The sequence below is a fragment of the Arachis hypogaea genome, chromosome 18, assembly GCF_003086295.3.
Source record: "Arachis hypogaea cultivar Tifrunner chromosome 18, arahy.Tifrunner.gnm2.J5K5, whole genome shotgun sequence".
NCBI lineage: Eukaryota > Viridiplantae > Streptophyta > Magnoliopsida > Fabales > Fabaceae > Arachis > Arachis hypogaea.
Window position 1 is genome coordinate 11310012 of NC_092053.1, and position 17916 is coordinate 11327927.

The 17916-nt window shown below is 32.0% G+C and overlaps 2 protein-coding genes across 2 annotated transcripts; both read right to left on the minus strand.

The window, feature by feature from the left end:
* Window positions 1–10893: 10893 nt before the first annotated feature.
* On the minus strand, window positions 10894–11238 carry LOC112769566 (protein RALF-like 19). The gene has a single exon (XM_025814073.1). It carries the CDS (start codon window positions 11236–11238, stop codon window positions 10894–10896), a length of 345 nt encoding a protein of 114 aa, XP_025669858.1.
* A 4654-nt stretch (window positions 11239–15892) lies between these two features.
* LOC112771776 (mavicyanin) lies at window positions 15893–17139 on the minus strand. Its single transcript, XM_025816594.3, has 3 exons — window positions 16939–17139; window positions 16668–16866; window positions 15893–16495 (listed from the first exon to the last, which is right to left on the minus strand). Exons 2-3 carry the CDS (start codon window positions 16855–16857, stop codon window positions 16089–16091), a joined length of 597 nt encoding a protein of 198 aa, XP_025672379.1. The 5' UTR covers window positions 16858–16866; window positions 16939–17139; the 3' UTR covers window positions 15893–16088.
* Between the last annotated feature and the right edge of the window lie 777 nt (window positions 17140–17916).

Below are 17916 nucleotides of genomic sequence, written 5' to 3' on the forward strand. Positions count from 1 at the left end.
GTAACTCAATTCCTCCCACACAATAAGTTTTTCATTCCTAGAATGCACACCATAAACCAAGAAAAAAGCACAATTAACATTATTATTCAACAAAACCCCTTCAACACACAACCACCTCTCATCTTTATAGCAATTATGCATTTTGAAAAAAGCATCATCCCACACTAACAGAAGCCCACCAGACGTACCATCAGACCCCACATACTCCCACACTGCACAGTCGTTCCCCCAAATTTTCAAAACATCAAATCTTGTTATAATCTGCCTTTTAGTCTCTACCAGGCCTAACATATTCAACCTATATTTTCTCTTTAGGTCCTTCACCATCCTCATCTTTCCATCACCCCTTAACCCCCTAACATTCCAGGAGCATAAAGTCATTTTAAAATATAATTACACACCTTTTTGTGAGATTTCAGCCTGCTCTACCTGGCTTTAGCTTTCTGTTTTGCCAACCTTTTTTTCTGAGCGATATCTTCATTCTGTTCTTGAAGAATAGCCATAATGTCATCCTCTTCATTATACAGCATTGCTCCTGATTCCTTGGCTAGATCCCAGGTCTTCTTATTTTTTGTCTCCTGCTCATTCAGGCTTGGAATCTCAGTGCCACTACCCTCATCATAATTCGCGTGGCCTTCTTCCCCCGGGTGGTTCTGTTTGTCACCAACACCCTTGCTCTCATTCTGATCAAAGAGATTTCTGTCTTCAAGAGAGTCAATACCAGGATCTTCATTACCAAAATCTGCATTATTTTCCCTGCGAATCTCGAAATTAATATCCTCATCAGGTTCATTGTTAGTCTTGTTGTTCACACTCTCAACCCCTTGTAACCCATCTCTTTCTTGGCCCCCCCACCTTCACCGCTTGGCACCCTCTTACGTCATCCCTGCCGCCGACAGACCCAAGCAACCTCAGGTCCTCTCCAGTGGACTGATTGATGGCTTCTTCTCATTCAACGGCCTTCGCACTTCTCCACAGGTGGTACAAACTCCCAGCGTGGGTTCAGCATCCATCCAATGGCACACTGAGGCGATGCCTTAGCAACCGTGAGATCCCCTCGACGGCCTTCAGCGCCGGTGATTTCCTGGCGCGACGTACCACCCTCGCCCCTCCACGCACGAGAACACCTTGGCGTCAGGGAAATATGGCCAGACCCGGTTCTATCACCTTGGAGCCCGCCCACCCGACTAACCCTGTGTGGATCCAGCCCAATAGATCCATCAGCAGCGTACTTCTTCCTATGCATAATCGTTAGCATAGCTGGTGGTGATCTTGGGCCATCTTGGCCCAATGCATAATTGGAGCATAGTTGGCCAGGCCTCCACTATTAAATTTATCCAATGTTAACCCCTTACCCAGCCCATAATGAGTTCCGCTATAGCTCCACGGTAAGGTGGCCTCAGAATCCATTTCGTTACACTTATCAAATCCCGCCGAATCTGCCAATCCTTTATTCTCATCATCAAATGGCCGGTGTGTTACCGTTTTTCTTTGATTGTGTATTAAATTATCATAACTCCACTCATTCAAAATTGATTCTGAAATTACAAATCTATCATCATCTTCAACCTCATCCCTTAGCACCTTCGTAGCAACTTCCGCAGCCTGATCATCATAGCCTATCAACTTTGTTGGCGTTGTAGACGTTGTAGCTATATCATCACCAACCTTTGTTGTTACATAATCCCAGTAATCGTGTCTTACAATATCATCGGCCATATTATTCAAGTTATAGTGCGAACCATAAACTTCCTGACCCACCTCTTTTACCAATACGTCGAATCCATTGGTACCTATTTTGATATGAACCCATTCATTAATCACATCCATAGCACAGGTATCAATTAGGACACGGCCAACGCTGAACGAGGAGTATGATTCTGTTACTTTATCACACCCAACCACCTCCCCCCATAGACCTCCTATCGACTTAAAGGTATCCACAGTCCAAGCATGAAGCGGAACCCCAAAGCACTCTAACCACACCCTGTGAGATTCACTTCTTTCCGATTCATCCCACCTCCACACGCTATGAAAAAAGCTGCAGTAGGCTATTCATTTTAAACGTGTACGTCTCTTCAGCATTCAGCAGAATGTCAAAGGTCAACATTGCTTTATACGCTCCCATTTCACGAACTTGAACTACTTGAGGGAAAATCTTCTCAACCATACCCTTTAGTGACCTAAAGTCAATGGCCTTCGTTGTACCACCTATTAGACTTTTCTATAGCCAGTCTAAATTTTCTTTCGCCACAGCAACTTCCAATTCCTTTGTCCACCCATTTCCATGTGGGTCTTGGATCTTTTTCCCGTTGGACACATCTTCAGGGCATCTAGATGGGGTTATCTGAGCAACCTTACTTTCTCACGGCGGCTGGCGGATCATGTCGTTTCGGTTGCCACCTGCTGGTTGTATCTTCTTCATGTCCTTCGTATTCGACAATCTCCTGTACTTTGCTTCCCCAACAAACACCTCCTTTCCTCTCAGCTTCAGACGATTCATTTCTGTTATAGCTTTCAAAGCTCCTCCCTTTGTAGTGTAGTGTATGAACACAAACATATAAATCGTACCCCTTTTTTGTTTTCGTGAAAGGTATATGTCATTTATGCGGCCAGTCCAACAGAACAACTGATACAATTCTCTCTTCGAGATGTCTTCTGGTAGATTATCCAAGAAAATCAAGAACGACTCATTCTCCAATCGACGGTACTCTTCTCTGTTCCAAACCCTAGGATCCTTTACCTGATTCCTATAGCTACCCCTCTCAGTGTTTCCCACCCACTCTCTCTCTCTAACTCTCTCTCTCATCTCTCTCTTTCATATGTCTTTAGTCTCTTCTAAATATTATGTGTACCTCACTCTATTTTTCTTCCAAATAATTTTACTATCACTTGATAACAATGTATATTGTATAGAATCTGAATGCATTGATGCGACACGGAAGCATGAGTCTCGCGGAAGAAAAGCAAATTCTGAGAAACATAGACACTCATCAGAGAGATGCTGATAAATTTCAGTCACTAGAAGTGCTTAGAAATACTGTAATTTAAGGACTTATAATCTTTGATTTGATTAAAAATTTATACGAGTGTTGAAAATTTTAAACAGATCAAATGGGTTACTCTGAGAATCATTGCCATAAGCTACTGAGAGAAATTGAACAATTCCAAAACCAAAAGAAAAAAGCTGATGCCAATGCTTCTGCGAAGGGGAAGATTCCGGGCTATGTATCGATGAAAAACGCCATAAAGGACCAAATCAAGGTGAGTTATGGCATTGACATCAAAGCATCACATTCAATTATTTGTGTCATAAGATGCTACTTGTAACAGATTTTTTTTTCTTAACTTGTTATAGGTGTTCTGTGATGAATCTTCGGAGAACAGAAAAAAAGAGATGGCAGAATGTACCAAAATTAGAAATGCAGAGAAAAAACAAGAGGCCATAAACCAAGAATTACATTCTTTGAAAAGAAAGTTGGGAGAAAAGCAGAAGAAAAAGGGTGAAGTATATGAATCCATTTCTAAACTGAAGCAGTTATATGATGAAGAGGTATGCATATGATTTGCTATCATTTCTCGATTTCATTTGTAAGAATATGATTTACTATTAACTTAATGAATCAAAACCTTATAAAATGAAAAACACAAAAAATAGCCTAAAGATTATACACAGCAATCAGATAGATTATTTTGCCAAATAAACTTATAAGAATGCTGCAACAGAGAAAGAAGTACAAAATTATTACCCATACGGTTTAAATTATGTTTTCCATGTATGGATATTAGATTAGGAAAGAAATTCTTTTTAGTAATAAGAGAAATTCTTTTGCCAAATAATTATTAAAGGAATGACACAACTAAAATTGACACTTAATTGTTACATAACCCACTGGACGAGAAAGCGGTCCTTTGGCTTTGTGTTTAATATTTACATTTGCTGCTAAATCCTTTGCTAACCGGCCTACCTTCATTGTATCCTTTGCAATACATACAACACAGAATTAAGTATGTGGCATGTGAAACTTCCTAACAAGAGATCAAGAACTAAAAAGAAATTAATTTATAGTAACAGCAGTATAACAAATTCATTTTAAGCAATAATTTCAACCATAACAGTTACTTATTCCATGGTCAAGTGCAAAACCTATTCACAAGAAGAAAACCTGTTCGATTCATATCAATTTATATTTTTTTCTTATTTATTGGAACAAAGATACCTAGTAATGTAATACAGCGAACAGAATTATCCATGAAAATAATATGTCACACACTTTCAGCTTCACGTACATGATTGTTTTTTAAATTTTTTAGTGATACAGGTGCCAAAAACAACAATCTCCTTTTAATAAGGAATTGAATTCATTCAAGAAAAATTCTTTTTCATCTAATAGGTTTTTCTGCTTCAAAATTACGCTAATATGTTGTGTCCTCTAAAAATAATAAATTCATGGTCTACATACACAAATGAGAATAATGTTGTACTTATGTCTTTTCCTTTTTTTTAAAGTAAAAGCTCAACACAATAAAGTGAAGCATATAGAGTTAGACAAACACTACAATCCTATTTAAATAAATGATCACAACAAAACAACTAAAGTCTCCAAGTCATCTTCGGCATAGCCATCAACAATAAAAGGGATCGACACCTGTCCACTCATTAAGGTTAGTCACGGTCATGTTGATAATCTCTTCAACATCTTTGCTTTTATTCTTGAAAATCCTTATGTTCCTTTCCAACCAAATGTTCCAAATAATCGCACAAAAGTTCTTCAACCCTTCGACCCTCTTTACTCCTCGGTTCCTCTTTCCAGTTTAAAAAATGCTCTTTCATTGAACTCGGATAAAATCATTGACGGCCAAACCCTGATAAGCACTCCACACCTACTAAACAAATGCACAGCCTAAAAACAAATAATGTACATATTTTAAATCGTTATTGCATATAACACAGACAGTATTTTTTAAATTAACAATCTCAAACCGACTCTTCTTCACTTAGACTCTGTTATGACTTCAACATATTGATGTATCTATCACTATTTAAAGTATTTTAATAATTAACATTATGTTTATGAGTATGCATGCAAGTCTATGTGAAGTTTTCATTGTTTTATCTAAACCAAATAATTAGTCTAATTATCATCGTTTCAAACCATTCAACACTAACTAGCATGCACCAAGCTTCCAATAGAAGATTTTTTTTTATCTTGTATATAAGCTCTAATCCCATATTCAGTATTCATGATGATATTGACTTGATCAGACAATAGCTAAATAATTTAATAACACTAAAATTGTATATCACAAATTTAGAAAACAGAGTTATCTTCTTTCTCTTGTCAATTTCAATTTGGTGAATGTTCTTATATTAACTTCAGTTGTATTATTGACAAGCATAAAACAAGAAGCACTTTAAATTAAAAAAACATTAATAAAAGTAAGAAGGAGATACTCTTCATCTGAGATATTAGTCATATCATTTGTGTATTATTTAGTAAAATTTAGAAGAAAATAAAAATAGCAGAATATTCAGCGTACTCAGAATAAAAATAAAAAGAGAGTACAATAATTAATAGGTCTAAAAGTATATTGGTTAAAATAAGGAATGACTTTAATAAAAAAAATATTTTAATTTTTGAATTCACATTAAATACATTGAAATTAAATATAACTAAGATGAAGATATTCCTACAACGATCATAAAATTTGAACTAAAATATATGTATTTTGACATAAAAAAAAGTTAATTATATTTTTAAATTAGATGAAATTTTCATCTATTTTAACAAATATCAATTATTTTTTGTTGTCAATACTTGCACAGCAAGAATGAAATAAGCGAAAAAAAATAAATTGATAATCATGCTTATTAAAATTAAGATTGTTTTTATAATGCAATTATTGATTGTATCCCTTCTACTTTAGCACCTTCCTTATCATATATCTTATTATTAATAATAATAGAAAATAATTATTTGGCCTATAATAAATTAAATTATAGTAAAAAAATTTTTTTATGTTTTTTCTATTCATTCTTCCAAAATTCTCTTCAATTAAAAAATTCTTACTAAATTAATTAAATATTACTAAATGGCCGCATCTCATCTTATTTATGTGAAATAAAGCTAATATTGCATACCAAACTTATTCATAATAAATAAAAAAATCATTAGCAATTAAAAAGAAAATAATGTGCAAGAATCTAATTATTTAAGAAATAATAAAGTTTATAGTTATTCAAAAATCATTTAGAATATTTTTTTTTGGAATTGATTTAATGCATACTAATATAAATTTAGGAAGCATAAATAGAAACAAAGTGATGTTTGAGTTATTTTATATTTTAATATGGTAAAAATAGAATTTTTTTTATATTTTTTAATTGTTGAATTAATTAATTGCTAACTTGTATGTTTATTTTTTCTTTCTACATGGTCATTTTTTATATTTTTTTACACAATAGCTAATGGTTAAAAGATCAATTGTTTTCTCAGTCTGGAATTTATTATTATTACCCCCATTTAGCTAAATTAGATATAATTAATGTTTCACTGTTTTATTGAACATGATGTATCAATATATTTGTTTCATTGTTTTTTTTTGTTTAAAATGGACCGATTTGTCCGTTTTTAGTGTATATATATATATTGGATGAAAGTTTGCCACAATTAAAACTTGATCATTTATAGGCTATGATGTACCGATACTAACACTGATACGGGACGTATTGACACGCAAATTTTAAAATTTTATATGACACGGAGACACGAATACATATAAAATATAAAGTATTTTTTAAATAAATTGTAATGAAATTTTGATATTTTATTGATATTAAAATATAAATTATATTTTTTAATTATTTTTAATGTATTATTTTAATTATATTAAGTATTTAAAATATTTTTTTGTTTTAATAAATAATAATATATACTATATCTAAATTTATTTTAAGAATATAGATTAAGAATAAAACTAGACCCGGTTGGACACAATAGACACATGCGTGTAGTGTCCAAAATGTGTCCGACACGCGGACACGACAACTCAGCAAAATGTTCATGCATCGTAGTTTATAGGTATTCTTCATGGATACAGGTTTATTTGACGAGGAAAAAATAAATAAAAATAAATAAATAAATTGTATTTTATGATGGATAATTTATGGATAAATAATTTTTTTAAAGCTGTTATGGAGCATGTTATATAGCTTAAAAATCCATTGAAAATTGGAACTTTTTAGCCAAATATATCCGTCAATTACTCGTCAATAATAGAATAAAATTATCAGTAATATCCTACTTTTTATAGTGAACTACTAAAAGCATTGACTCACAATATTTTCTAAAAAAATAAACTAAGGCCAACACGAAAGTATTATAGATTTTTCATGAGATAGAATCTAAGACCTAAAGTGAAAAAAATATGAATAGGTGATGGAGAGACCGCATCGATAAGTCGGTAGAGGTTTACGTGAATGACATACTTGTGAAGACAGTTGAGCCGTGTAGCACAACATGAGGCTGAACCCCCTAAAATGTGTGTTCGCCATGGAAGTGGTAAAATTCCTTGGATTCATGATCACACAAAAAGGGGTAGAAGCCAATCCGGATAAATATGAAGCCGTTCTCTGCGTGATAAGCCCGGGATATGTGAAGGACGTACAAAGACTGGCGGGAAGACTGATAAGTGATAACCCTATCACGCTTTCTCGGTGCATCGGCATCAAAGGCACTGTCTTTCTTCAACCTGATGAAGAAATGGATGGCCTTTGAGTGGAACCCCGGCATGCGAAGAAGCTTTTAATCACTTTAAAAAAAATCTTTCAGAGCCATTGGTCCTCGGCAACCAAAAGAAAGGGAGACCTTGGGCAGCTTAATTTTAGCTAAAGACGTTAGAGCAGTAAAGCTTGAAGTCAACAGCGACTCTCAAATGGTGACCTCACAGGTTAATAGGAAATACTAAGTCCGGGACCCATTATTACAAAAATATTTGGAAAAAACTAAATAGTTGTGCAAGGATCTTGAGGAGGTAGTAGTCCAACATGTACTCAAGAAAAGAAATGATAGAACAGACTTTTTGTCAAAACTGGTGAGTACCAAACCCAAAACGGAAAACCGATTTCTCATCCAAGGCTTGGTGAAGAAGTCGTCGGTAACCCTGCTCAAGCTCAAGATCTTCTTTCTTGGATCAGCCCGATCCAATATTTTCTTGGAGAAGGATTGTTGCCAGAAGATGAAGAAGAAGCTAAAGTAGTAAGAAGAGAGGCTACTAAGTATACAGTGGTACAAGGATAGCTATACAAGAAAAGGCTCAACCAACCCCTACTACGCCCGACCAAATGGTGCATATCCCAAGAGAAGTACATGAAGGATACTGTGGACACCACATTGGAAAAAAATCCTTAACTTGGAAGCTCATTAGAGTTCGTTACTACTGGCCCTCCATGATATCGGATGCTTATGAGTTTATTAAAAAGTGTAATAAATGCCAAGAAAATGCGAACATTCACAGAGCTGCAGAAGAAAATGTGCTCTTTTTTATGCTTATCCTCCCAGAATGGGTTTTTGATTAAGAAAAAGGAGAAAGAGGGAGCTCTAAATACTTGCAAACCATCTCGAAGTATCAGATAGATGGCAGTCCAGCTATTCCATTGAAGTTGTGAATAAGCAACATCACACCCGATTCAAAAGGGTCATGATGAATAGGAAAAAAAGAAAGACGAACTCTCATAACTGTGAACATGGGTTTGTATACCCACAATCCAATCAGCAACTCATGGAGCCTCAAAGTTAATTTGGCAAATTCGTTCTCAGGGCCCGAAACATAAACACTATAGCTGGCTTTCTCGGAACCTCCCCACACAACGATCCCGAGTCACGAAATTCTTGTAACTACTACGCGCTCACCCTAAAGGATGTACTCCGTCAGAGGTACACTATACGTAACGGTTCACACGTAACGTTTTACAAGAAATTGCTGTGCCATATCTACAGTAAGGCACCACTTATATTAAAATCTTGAGAAGTCGGAATCACGGATCAAGCCAAAAGCTAAAACTACATTCTTTGGCATGTTGCACCATTTCAAGCCTAGAAATCACAAGAAAAACCTACAGAACTCCTGGTAACTAAAGCCATCTAAGCATATGATTGATTGGGATATTCTAAAACTCGCAAATGGATTGGAAGCAAGCAAATGGATTGGAAGCAAGCATAAGGAAACATAGAACAAGAAAAAGGTGAACTGGTGGTTGAGAAGCAGCGATGGTGGAAGAAAGTGAAAAAGGGGAGCGTGAATGATAAAAGGATAATAAGGCTGAAAGAGGATAACCTTCGGGCGTGGAGGTTAGGGCAAAAAAAACATTTTACTAAGCTTTCAAATCACCCATAGAGAGAATTTATTGTTCTAGGCACAGAAACACTCCTCAAGCAACGACTGGGGACAGTTCACACTCATTAAAAGCGTAAATCCTGTAAACTGAGCCACGAGCCAGTTGGACGAGAAAACACTAATAATTAGCCACACGTCACTTTACACCTGAATAGCTGGCGGACGGGACCAAACAAGAGGGCCCACCTAAATACAAGGTCTAAATAGGGAGCGACTTATTCCTCCTCCAATGTATATCATTTTTATCCTGATTAACTATCTCATCGTACGAACACTTACTTTAAGTATCAGAGTGTCTGTGCAGGAGATCCTAACCGAAAATTGCACTCTTCCTCATAAAACTAGTGCCCAACTGAATACCAAGTATTTAAAGTTGTTTTGATTTTTTTTAACGAGAGTAGTCTCACCATTTCAAGCTAATTTTATCAAATTTGTATTATTAACAATCGTGCTGGTAGAAAGTCGATGTGTCTTAGGTGAACAAACAATTTTCTACTTGAGAAGATGAAGTTTTCTAACCAAATAAGCTCTCCCAGACAAAATTGTGACAAATGTTGTCAATTCAATCAAAAGAATAAATTGAAAATCCTCTTTCTTTGATCTACCATGTAATAGAAGTACTCTCAAATACTTACTAGTAATCTCATCAGAAGAATATTTCTAAGAGCACGCTTCCTCTCCAAGTTTATATCCTCTACAAAGAAAACAAAGGACTTTGTAAAATTTGTCTTTTATCTCTAACAAAAAAAATCTAAAATATTCATAATTGCCTTAATCAATTCCCAAAAATTGTAACCGCAAACAAAATAAATTGAAAAAAATGCTCAATACATAGGACAAATAGATTATAAAAAAAATGAAGAAGTATCATTTTAAAGATGTTGATATCATTTCGATAAAAAAAAATAACAATAAAAGATTAAATTAATCAAGTTCTCCACAATATTTGTCTTAAAAAGTGTATTTAGTTAACTATTTTTTTTTTCTTTAAATAGCTATGTCTTTTTAAATAAATGTTTTTATTTATGAGTACATTATTAAACATACTCGGTTCCTAATAAATTCAAAAAAGAATAGAGAATATTTATCTATAGTTGCAATATTATATAAAGCTAATATTCGAAGAAATCACTTCCTATTAACGTTTGGAGTCCACTACGATCTTCACCTATTCTCTGTACATGATCTAGTCCTAAATAGTGTTTGGGCCCTAATTAAATCCTTAGTCTGAAGATCTAACCCTCTAGTAATACTAATCTTTCACCACCTCCAATTCCAACCACATACCAACTAATAATGAAACAATTATGATCACAGGACTACTCTCACTCTCTCGTCATATAAGTGAACTAACATAAAAAGAACAAAATAATTTAAAAAAAAATCAAAGATGTTAATGTATACTAATAATAACAAGCCATATTGATAATAACAAGAACAAGAACTATTACTAGGTACTACTTACTTTGGTGCAGTGTACATAAACTATAATATATCTCAATCTATAGTTCTAGCACAATGTGTAATGGCACTACATCCACGTCTATAAGGATTGGCCTTTCCTGGTCTTCCACAACCATAGTAAGATCTTCCACGTCTCTTACAAGGTGCTTTATCTTTCTTCAAAGCATCATAACTTATGTACTTTGCTTTTTCACCTATATTCCTTCTCCTTCTTCTGCTTATATTATCATCTTGGTGATAGTTTTGGTGACACTCTCCCAACAATCCATTACATATCTCTGGCTGTGGCGCCGTCTCCGTCGAGAGCTCTTCGACACCGTTAATAAGCGAAAGAGTGTATGAATCTGATGACGATGACTTACTAGAAATAATGGCCATGGCCAAGAAGAATATCAAAAGGAGATTGCCCATGAAAGAAGGGTGAGAGAGGAAGAAGTGGTGAGGTAATAAAGGTTAGTTAGTTAATTTAGTACAAATAATTAAAGATTCTTATGAGATTTAATTAACTTGCTTGTTTTAAGGTTTGGTGTGACATGTGTAAATAAAAGGTCCGTTTTCTACTCCTTATTTCTCTTTTATTGATGGAGTGATCATAGCTTGAACATGAAACTGGAGTTTGAAAATTGCTTATTAGGTTCCTAGTACTACAGTCAAACTCTTATGCTGAGGTAAGATCCAAATCATCATAGAAATAGCAAATCCGTTTTATGTTCTGTTACAGACAAAAAATCAAACAGAAATGATTAATTTTGGGGTTTACAGGGGGCCGCCATAGGCCCAAAATCAGTTTCACACAAAGTGTGTATGTAATTTTTTGTGGTATTGGAGTGCAGTGTGACTTCCATCCACTTTATTTTGTATATGAACTCAACTTTGTTTTCTTAACTCTCAAATATTTTGTTAAAATTATTGCATGACCAAACAAAATTTCAAGATGAGATTTGAAGCCTTGTCTAAGAAGAAAAAGATACTGCTTCACTTCCACCAAGTAATAACATGATATTAAAATTATAGAAAAATATTATTTGTACACCAAAATCAACCACTAATATATTTATATATAAATACATGTGTGGTTTAATTTATTTTCAATGTGTATTTGTATTCCAGCATATATTTTATAGGGTTAAGTACGATTTTAGTCCTTAAGATAAGAGTTGAAATTTTATTTTTTCTCCAGCCTTTTTTTCGCTACAAAATGGTCCCAAATGTTTAACTAAGTTTTAAAACCCTCTTTTTTACTAAATTTTTTATTTTTATTCCAAAAATATCCTTAATTAAAAAAATTAAAAAAAAAAGAAAGAAAAGAAACACGGGTCAAGGGAAAGGGGAGGGTATCAACTGGAGGGGGGTTGGGTTTTGGTTCAGGGAGAAGAGAGGGGGAAGGGAAGGGAAAGGGAAAGGGCCATCGCCGCTCCTCCTCGCCGCTGCCGCTCCTGCTCCTCGTCGTTCAGTCCTCGTCGCTAGATCTCACCGTGAGGGTGGACGTCGCTGCTCCCCGCCCTCGCCGACGTCATCGCCTCACCCTCGCCATCATCGTCGCCTCGCCCTCGCCCTCATCTCGCCGCACCTCCTTCTCATTGTCGCACCTCTTTTTTGCCGTTGCACCTCGTCTCGTCGTTTGTTTTGGTAATTATATTTATGGATTTTTTGGTTTTTGTAATTGAAGATGAATTTGAGAATTTTTTATTATTGTAATTGCATATGAGTTTTGTTAATGAAAGAGGAAGAATTTTAGTTTTGAATTTTGTTGATGATTCTGAGTTTTGATTGTTCTGGTTTTGTGAATTCTGATTTTTTGAGTTCTGGGTGGGAGTGGTAGTGGTAGTGGTGGATTTTGAATTTTGTTGTTCTTCTTATGATTCCATTATCATTGTTGTTGTTCTTCTTCTTCTCATATTTCTTCTTATGATTCCATTATTGTTCTTCTGATGATGATGATGATGATGATGATGACCATGATGATAATGGTAGTGGTGGTGGTAGTAGATTTTGGTTCAGCTTGGATTTCTGTTTTACTTCTAGTTGATTTTGGTTGATTTTGAAGAAGTTCTAATGATGATGATGATGACCATCATGATAATGGTGGTGGTGGTATAGGGTTATGGTTCAGCTTGGGTTTTGTTTCTTAAACTTGGTTGATTTTGGGAAAGAAGGGAAAAGGGTGACGATTTTAAAATTTAGTTAAATTTTTGGAATCATCTTGTAGTGAAAAAAAGATTGGGGATAAAATAATCCTACCTTAAGAACCAAAATGATACTTAACCCTATTTTATACTAGTGGTTGACTTTGGTGGCTAATTTTAATATATACGTAACATAACTCAAAATTAAATATGTCAATAATAATAATATATCATACACTAGAATGGAAAAAAACTCCATTGATAGTTTGATACTAATTAAATCTTGACTTCAATTGGGTCAATTTTTTAATCATATATATATATATATAATCTTGCTTAAAATATTTGAAAAAATGGGTTTAGAAAATTAAAGTAAATAAAAAAATAACTAAAGTATTAAAATTTACCATGAAAAATACACACGGATAAAAGTGGCTACAAAAAATTTAAAATTTAAGTTGTAATCGTAAAAGATAACTTCTTTTAGATAAATTTAATCAGTTGCTATCAATTATACAGTAGCATTTTTGGGGCTTTAAGTTTGAGGAAAAAAGATGAGATGAAAGTTTGGAGCTTTACATTGGATGGTTTACTAAAACCGATATTACACAATTGACAATGGGTTAGATTTATTTAACTAGTCTTTTATTGTTAAAATTTAGTTTTATTGACTATTGGTTAGATATGTTTATCAAGTTTTTATAGTTAAAATTTAACTTTATATCTTTCATGCTCAGATTAGTTATTTTGGTTTTTTTAAAAAATAATTTTGATTCATAATTTATGTATATATTGATCTATTTAATTCAATTTTATAAGTATAAACTCCACAATAAATTAGTTATAAAATCGTTCACTCAGACAAATACTTCAACAATAATACAACAATATATTAAGAAGAAGAATCATATTACAACAACAAAAAATATTTTTACCTTCTAGTAACTCTATTATTAATAAAAAAATAAAAAGGGTAAAAACTCGGAATCTAAACTTATATTGATTTATGAGCTTCACTCAAAGAAATACAATATACATACCATTATTTTAGGTTGTGTTTATTTATAGTTCTAGATTATTGAGATAAAGATATATAGACATAAAATTATATTTGATAAATAAGATATAAATAAAAATATTGTGTACTAAATATGTTTATCCTATAAGTAAAAATATAAAGATACAATTTATTTTTTATGTATACTAAAAATATTGTGTACTAAATATTGTGTACTAAATATGTACTAAAAATATTGTGTACTAAATATGTTTATCCTACACACACTAATGCTACTTGATAAGCATGCAAACTTATTTTAATACTAGATAAACAAGCTTATATAATTTTGATAAATTTTGATTATTTTTTACAAGAATTTGATTTTAATACATTGTTAATATAAAATAATTTTACACGTGCATTTAATTACGTAATGTTTACATAAATAAAAATAATTATCTTTTATATTAATCATTTTGTCATATAAAAAAACGAATATAATTGATGTAAAAAGAAAAATTATGATAATAATATTATGATCGTTAAAAATTTATCGCTAAAAATCTTTTTTTTGTAATAGTACAACATTACATCAAAATTAAATTTCTTTTTATAATTTGACTAACTTTAACTTGTCAAAATTCTATATTTTTTTTCGTAACTTTCGATTCTTACAAATTCTTTCATAAAACTTTCACATCTTTTATCATTGCTTATCCTTATCATCCATGTACATTTTAGAAATCACATTGTCATTCACAAATATTTTAACATTTTTATAGGAGTTTTAATGCAATTATAATTCTTTAACTTAATTATTAGTAATTAATAAATTTAGTTTAATTTCTAACAAATTTTAAGATATAATATAAAAGACATTTCTTAAAAAGTTTAATTTTAATGTAATAAAATATTTTACAATCACATTCGTTTTTTTAAGATAATTATTTACATAATTAAAATAAAAAATAATTATTTTTATTAATATGATATTAATTAATTTTAATTTATAATGTATTAAAATAAAGATAAGTATATTTTATTTTGACTTATAGAAAACACGATTTTTTTCCTTATAATTTTGAAATTAGACAATTAAGTAAAGGAAAGTAACTAAATCAAATTAATGTTGCGTGTTTTTTTTCTAGCAAATCGAGCATAAAAGAACACCAAATTAATAATGTTGGAAATCTCATTGGACTCCCATTTGACTCTCGCTTTAAGTTTTTTATTTTGTATTTTTAAAAAATTAGAGCACTTTTAAAATTATTTAGACTTAATTTGATAAAATTTTTAGTTTTTAAAAATAACTTAATAAAAATTAATTTTTAAGAAATAACTTTTTAAAAAGTATAATATTTATGTTTGATAAATTAAATTAAAAATAATTTTTAAAATTTAAAAATATTATAAAAAAATATAAATTTAAACGTTAAATTTAAAAATTAATTAATATATAAAATTATATTAGACTTTTAAATTTTAAAAACTATGCACATCACACGCCCCTCTTTTAAAATTATATTAGAAACAGCACTCCGATCTTTTAAAGACTATGCACATCACACGCCGCTCTTTGAAAGTTGGTCAAAATTTAAAAGTCTAATATAACCTTATATATTAACTAATTTTTAAATTTAACATTTAAATTTATGTCTCTTATAATATTTTTAAATTTTAAAAACTATTTTATCAAACATAATTATTGTTATTTATATTTATTAAAAATTATTTTTAATTTATTTTACTAAACATAAAATACTACTAAAATACTACGCTTTTTAAAAAGTCATTTTTTAAAAGTTTTATCCTAAGCCTTCTTAGTAATCACTAATCACACAATTTCGATGATAGTAATTTATAGTCACATTTTCAACTAAAAGAGACAATAACGTACCAAAAAAAATTTTAAAAACAACAAATTATGTATTCTCATTCAAAGTTTCAAACAACAAGAATATAAACGGCCATGGTTTAAGGGCATAACCCTGCACTAAATCATGGTAACAACAACCAAGAAAAAAATAACAGAATTTAAAACATCTATTCAAATTAAATTATCCCACTAATAGTGCCCTTTAAACTAATTAAGGGGAAGAAACTTAGATCAATAGTGCCACCACAAAGCTAATTATTCCCAAAGCCACACCAAAAGACCTAGACGAAGCGGCGTTTCCGGCCGGAGCAGGAGCTGGAGCCGGAGCCAATCCCGGAGAATGGACAGGAGACGCTATCCATGGGGAAGCTTGAGGCGGCTTCGATGGTGTTGATGACGGCGGCTGCGTCGGCGGAAGAACGGCGGCGGAGACTTGAACGACGAACTTCTGGCCTTGCTTGCAGTTTTGTTGGTTACCGCTGACGAAGTAAAAGGGACCAGACCTATTCAAGGGGATCGTAGATCCAGATCTTCCTCCTCTGAATCTGTGTAAGGGTTTTTCTGTGTTGCATGAATCGTAGTCTTCTTTACTCACTATCAGCACTGAATCTTTTCCTCTCTCGAACTTGAAATCTGCATTCTCCAAAATTATATTCAATTTCTGTATCCATCAATCTATTTCATTTTCTTCTTAACTAATAATTTTTTATTCATAACTACTCACAGAAAATTGTTTTCAATATAAATATATAATTCTTAAAAGATGTAGAAGAAACGAGAAGGGTTTGTAAAGTGTTTGACTGACAAAGATAATCGTTGACTCGGAAGGTATTTCTCTGAGACCAGTGATTATAGTCTTCTTGAGGGTTGACAACCCATCCACTCTTGCCACCAACGTTGAATGTAGTTGCTGATGCTTCAAATGATGATGAACTCACCACAATAACAACAACAAGAAGCACTACAAGCCCTTTAATTGATGAATGAATTGCCATTGCACACACCTGTTGATCAATATAGTGTATGGTATGTGAGATATATAATAAGATTTAAAAATAAAAAGAAAAGGTGTCTACCTGAGTATTAATATTGTAGAGAGAGATGATAAGATTATTGAAGGAAATGGGGATATGGGGGATTAGGGATAATGACGTATATATATAGAGGGGTTATGAGTTATGCCGACTTATCATCATCATCAACAGCTATATACTCTCTATGTAGAAAAAGCAATTTTGTTTTGATTCTTTTTCTTTTTTTCGATGATTCAAAACGGATCAATTACATTTCAAATTAGTAATTATTGATTATAAATATTAATAATTATTTCTAGTCAAATAGCAAAGCATTTTTGGGGGTCAAGTTGTACAAGTCAATTAAAAGCTTTTAATAATACGTTTTGAACACAGTAAATTGGGGTATTCTTTACTCTCTTAAGGTTTGAATTTGAATACATTAACAAATAAAAAGTTAAAAGGTAAAACTTACAAACCTATATGTATATATATTATATATTAAAGCAATATCTTAAATGAGAAATGCAAAATTATATTGATTTTTCTTAACATAATGATTAATTTAAAGTTATATAATGGATAATTCAATAATAAATTATACATAAAAAATAAGAATAATCCCTCTGTCAAACAATATCTGTTTCAACTTTCAAATAAAGTGATTGTACAAAGCAAGAGAGAAAATTATATAACTTGATACAATTGTTTCAAGAAAAAAACAAAATTCAACTTATACATATTCTTGCTTCTTTTTTTGTTTCTTAAAGTTATATTATCATTAATAAAAATATATTATCACTATTAAGAATAAAGATAAAAATAAACAATACTATCTAAATATATATTGCTTAGAAAACACAAACATATATAACACTTATTCTAAAAAATTGGGATAACAAAAAAATTGTATCTAAAATATACAAAGCTTAATTTTAATATAATTATTTTATATTTATTAAAAAGTTAAAATTCTTTACTAATAATAATCTTTACCTTGTGCCCTATTAGTTAAACCCTAACAAAAATGACCGGGTTGAA

What these genes read in the sequence shown, in the direction of transcription:
- LOC112769566 (XM_025814073.1), bottom strand. Translation starts at nt 11,238, where the DNA reads ATGGCCATTATTTCTAGTAAGTCATCGTCATCAGATTCATACACTCTT.
- LOC112771776 (XM_025816594.3), bottom strand. Translation starts at nt 16,857, where the DNA reads ATGGCAATTCATTCATCAATTAAAGGGCTTGTAGTGCTTCTTGTTGTT. An exon ending in CCGAGTCAACGATTATCTTT is followed by an intron (nt 16,496 to 16,667) that starts GTCAGTCAAACA and finishes TGGAGAATGCAG; the next exon opens with ATTTCAAGTTCGAGAGAGGA.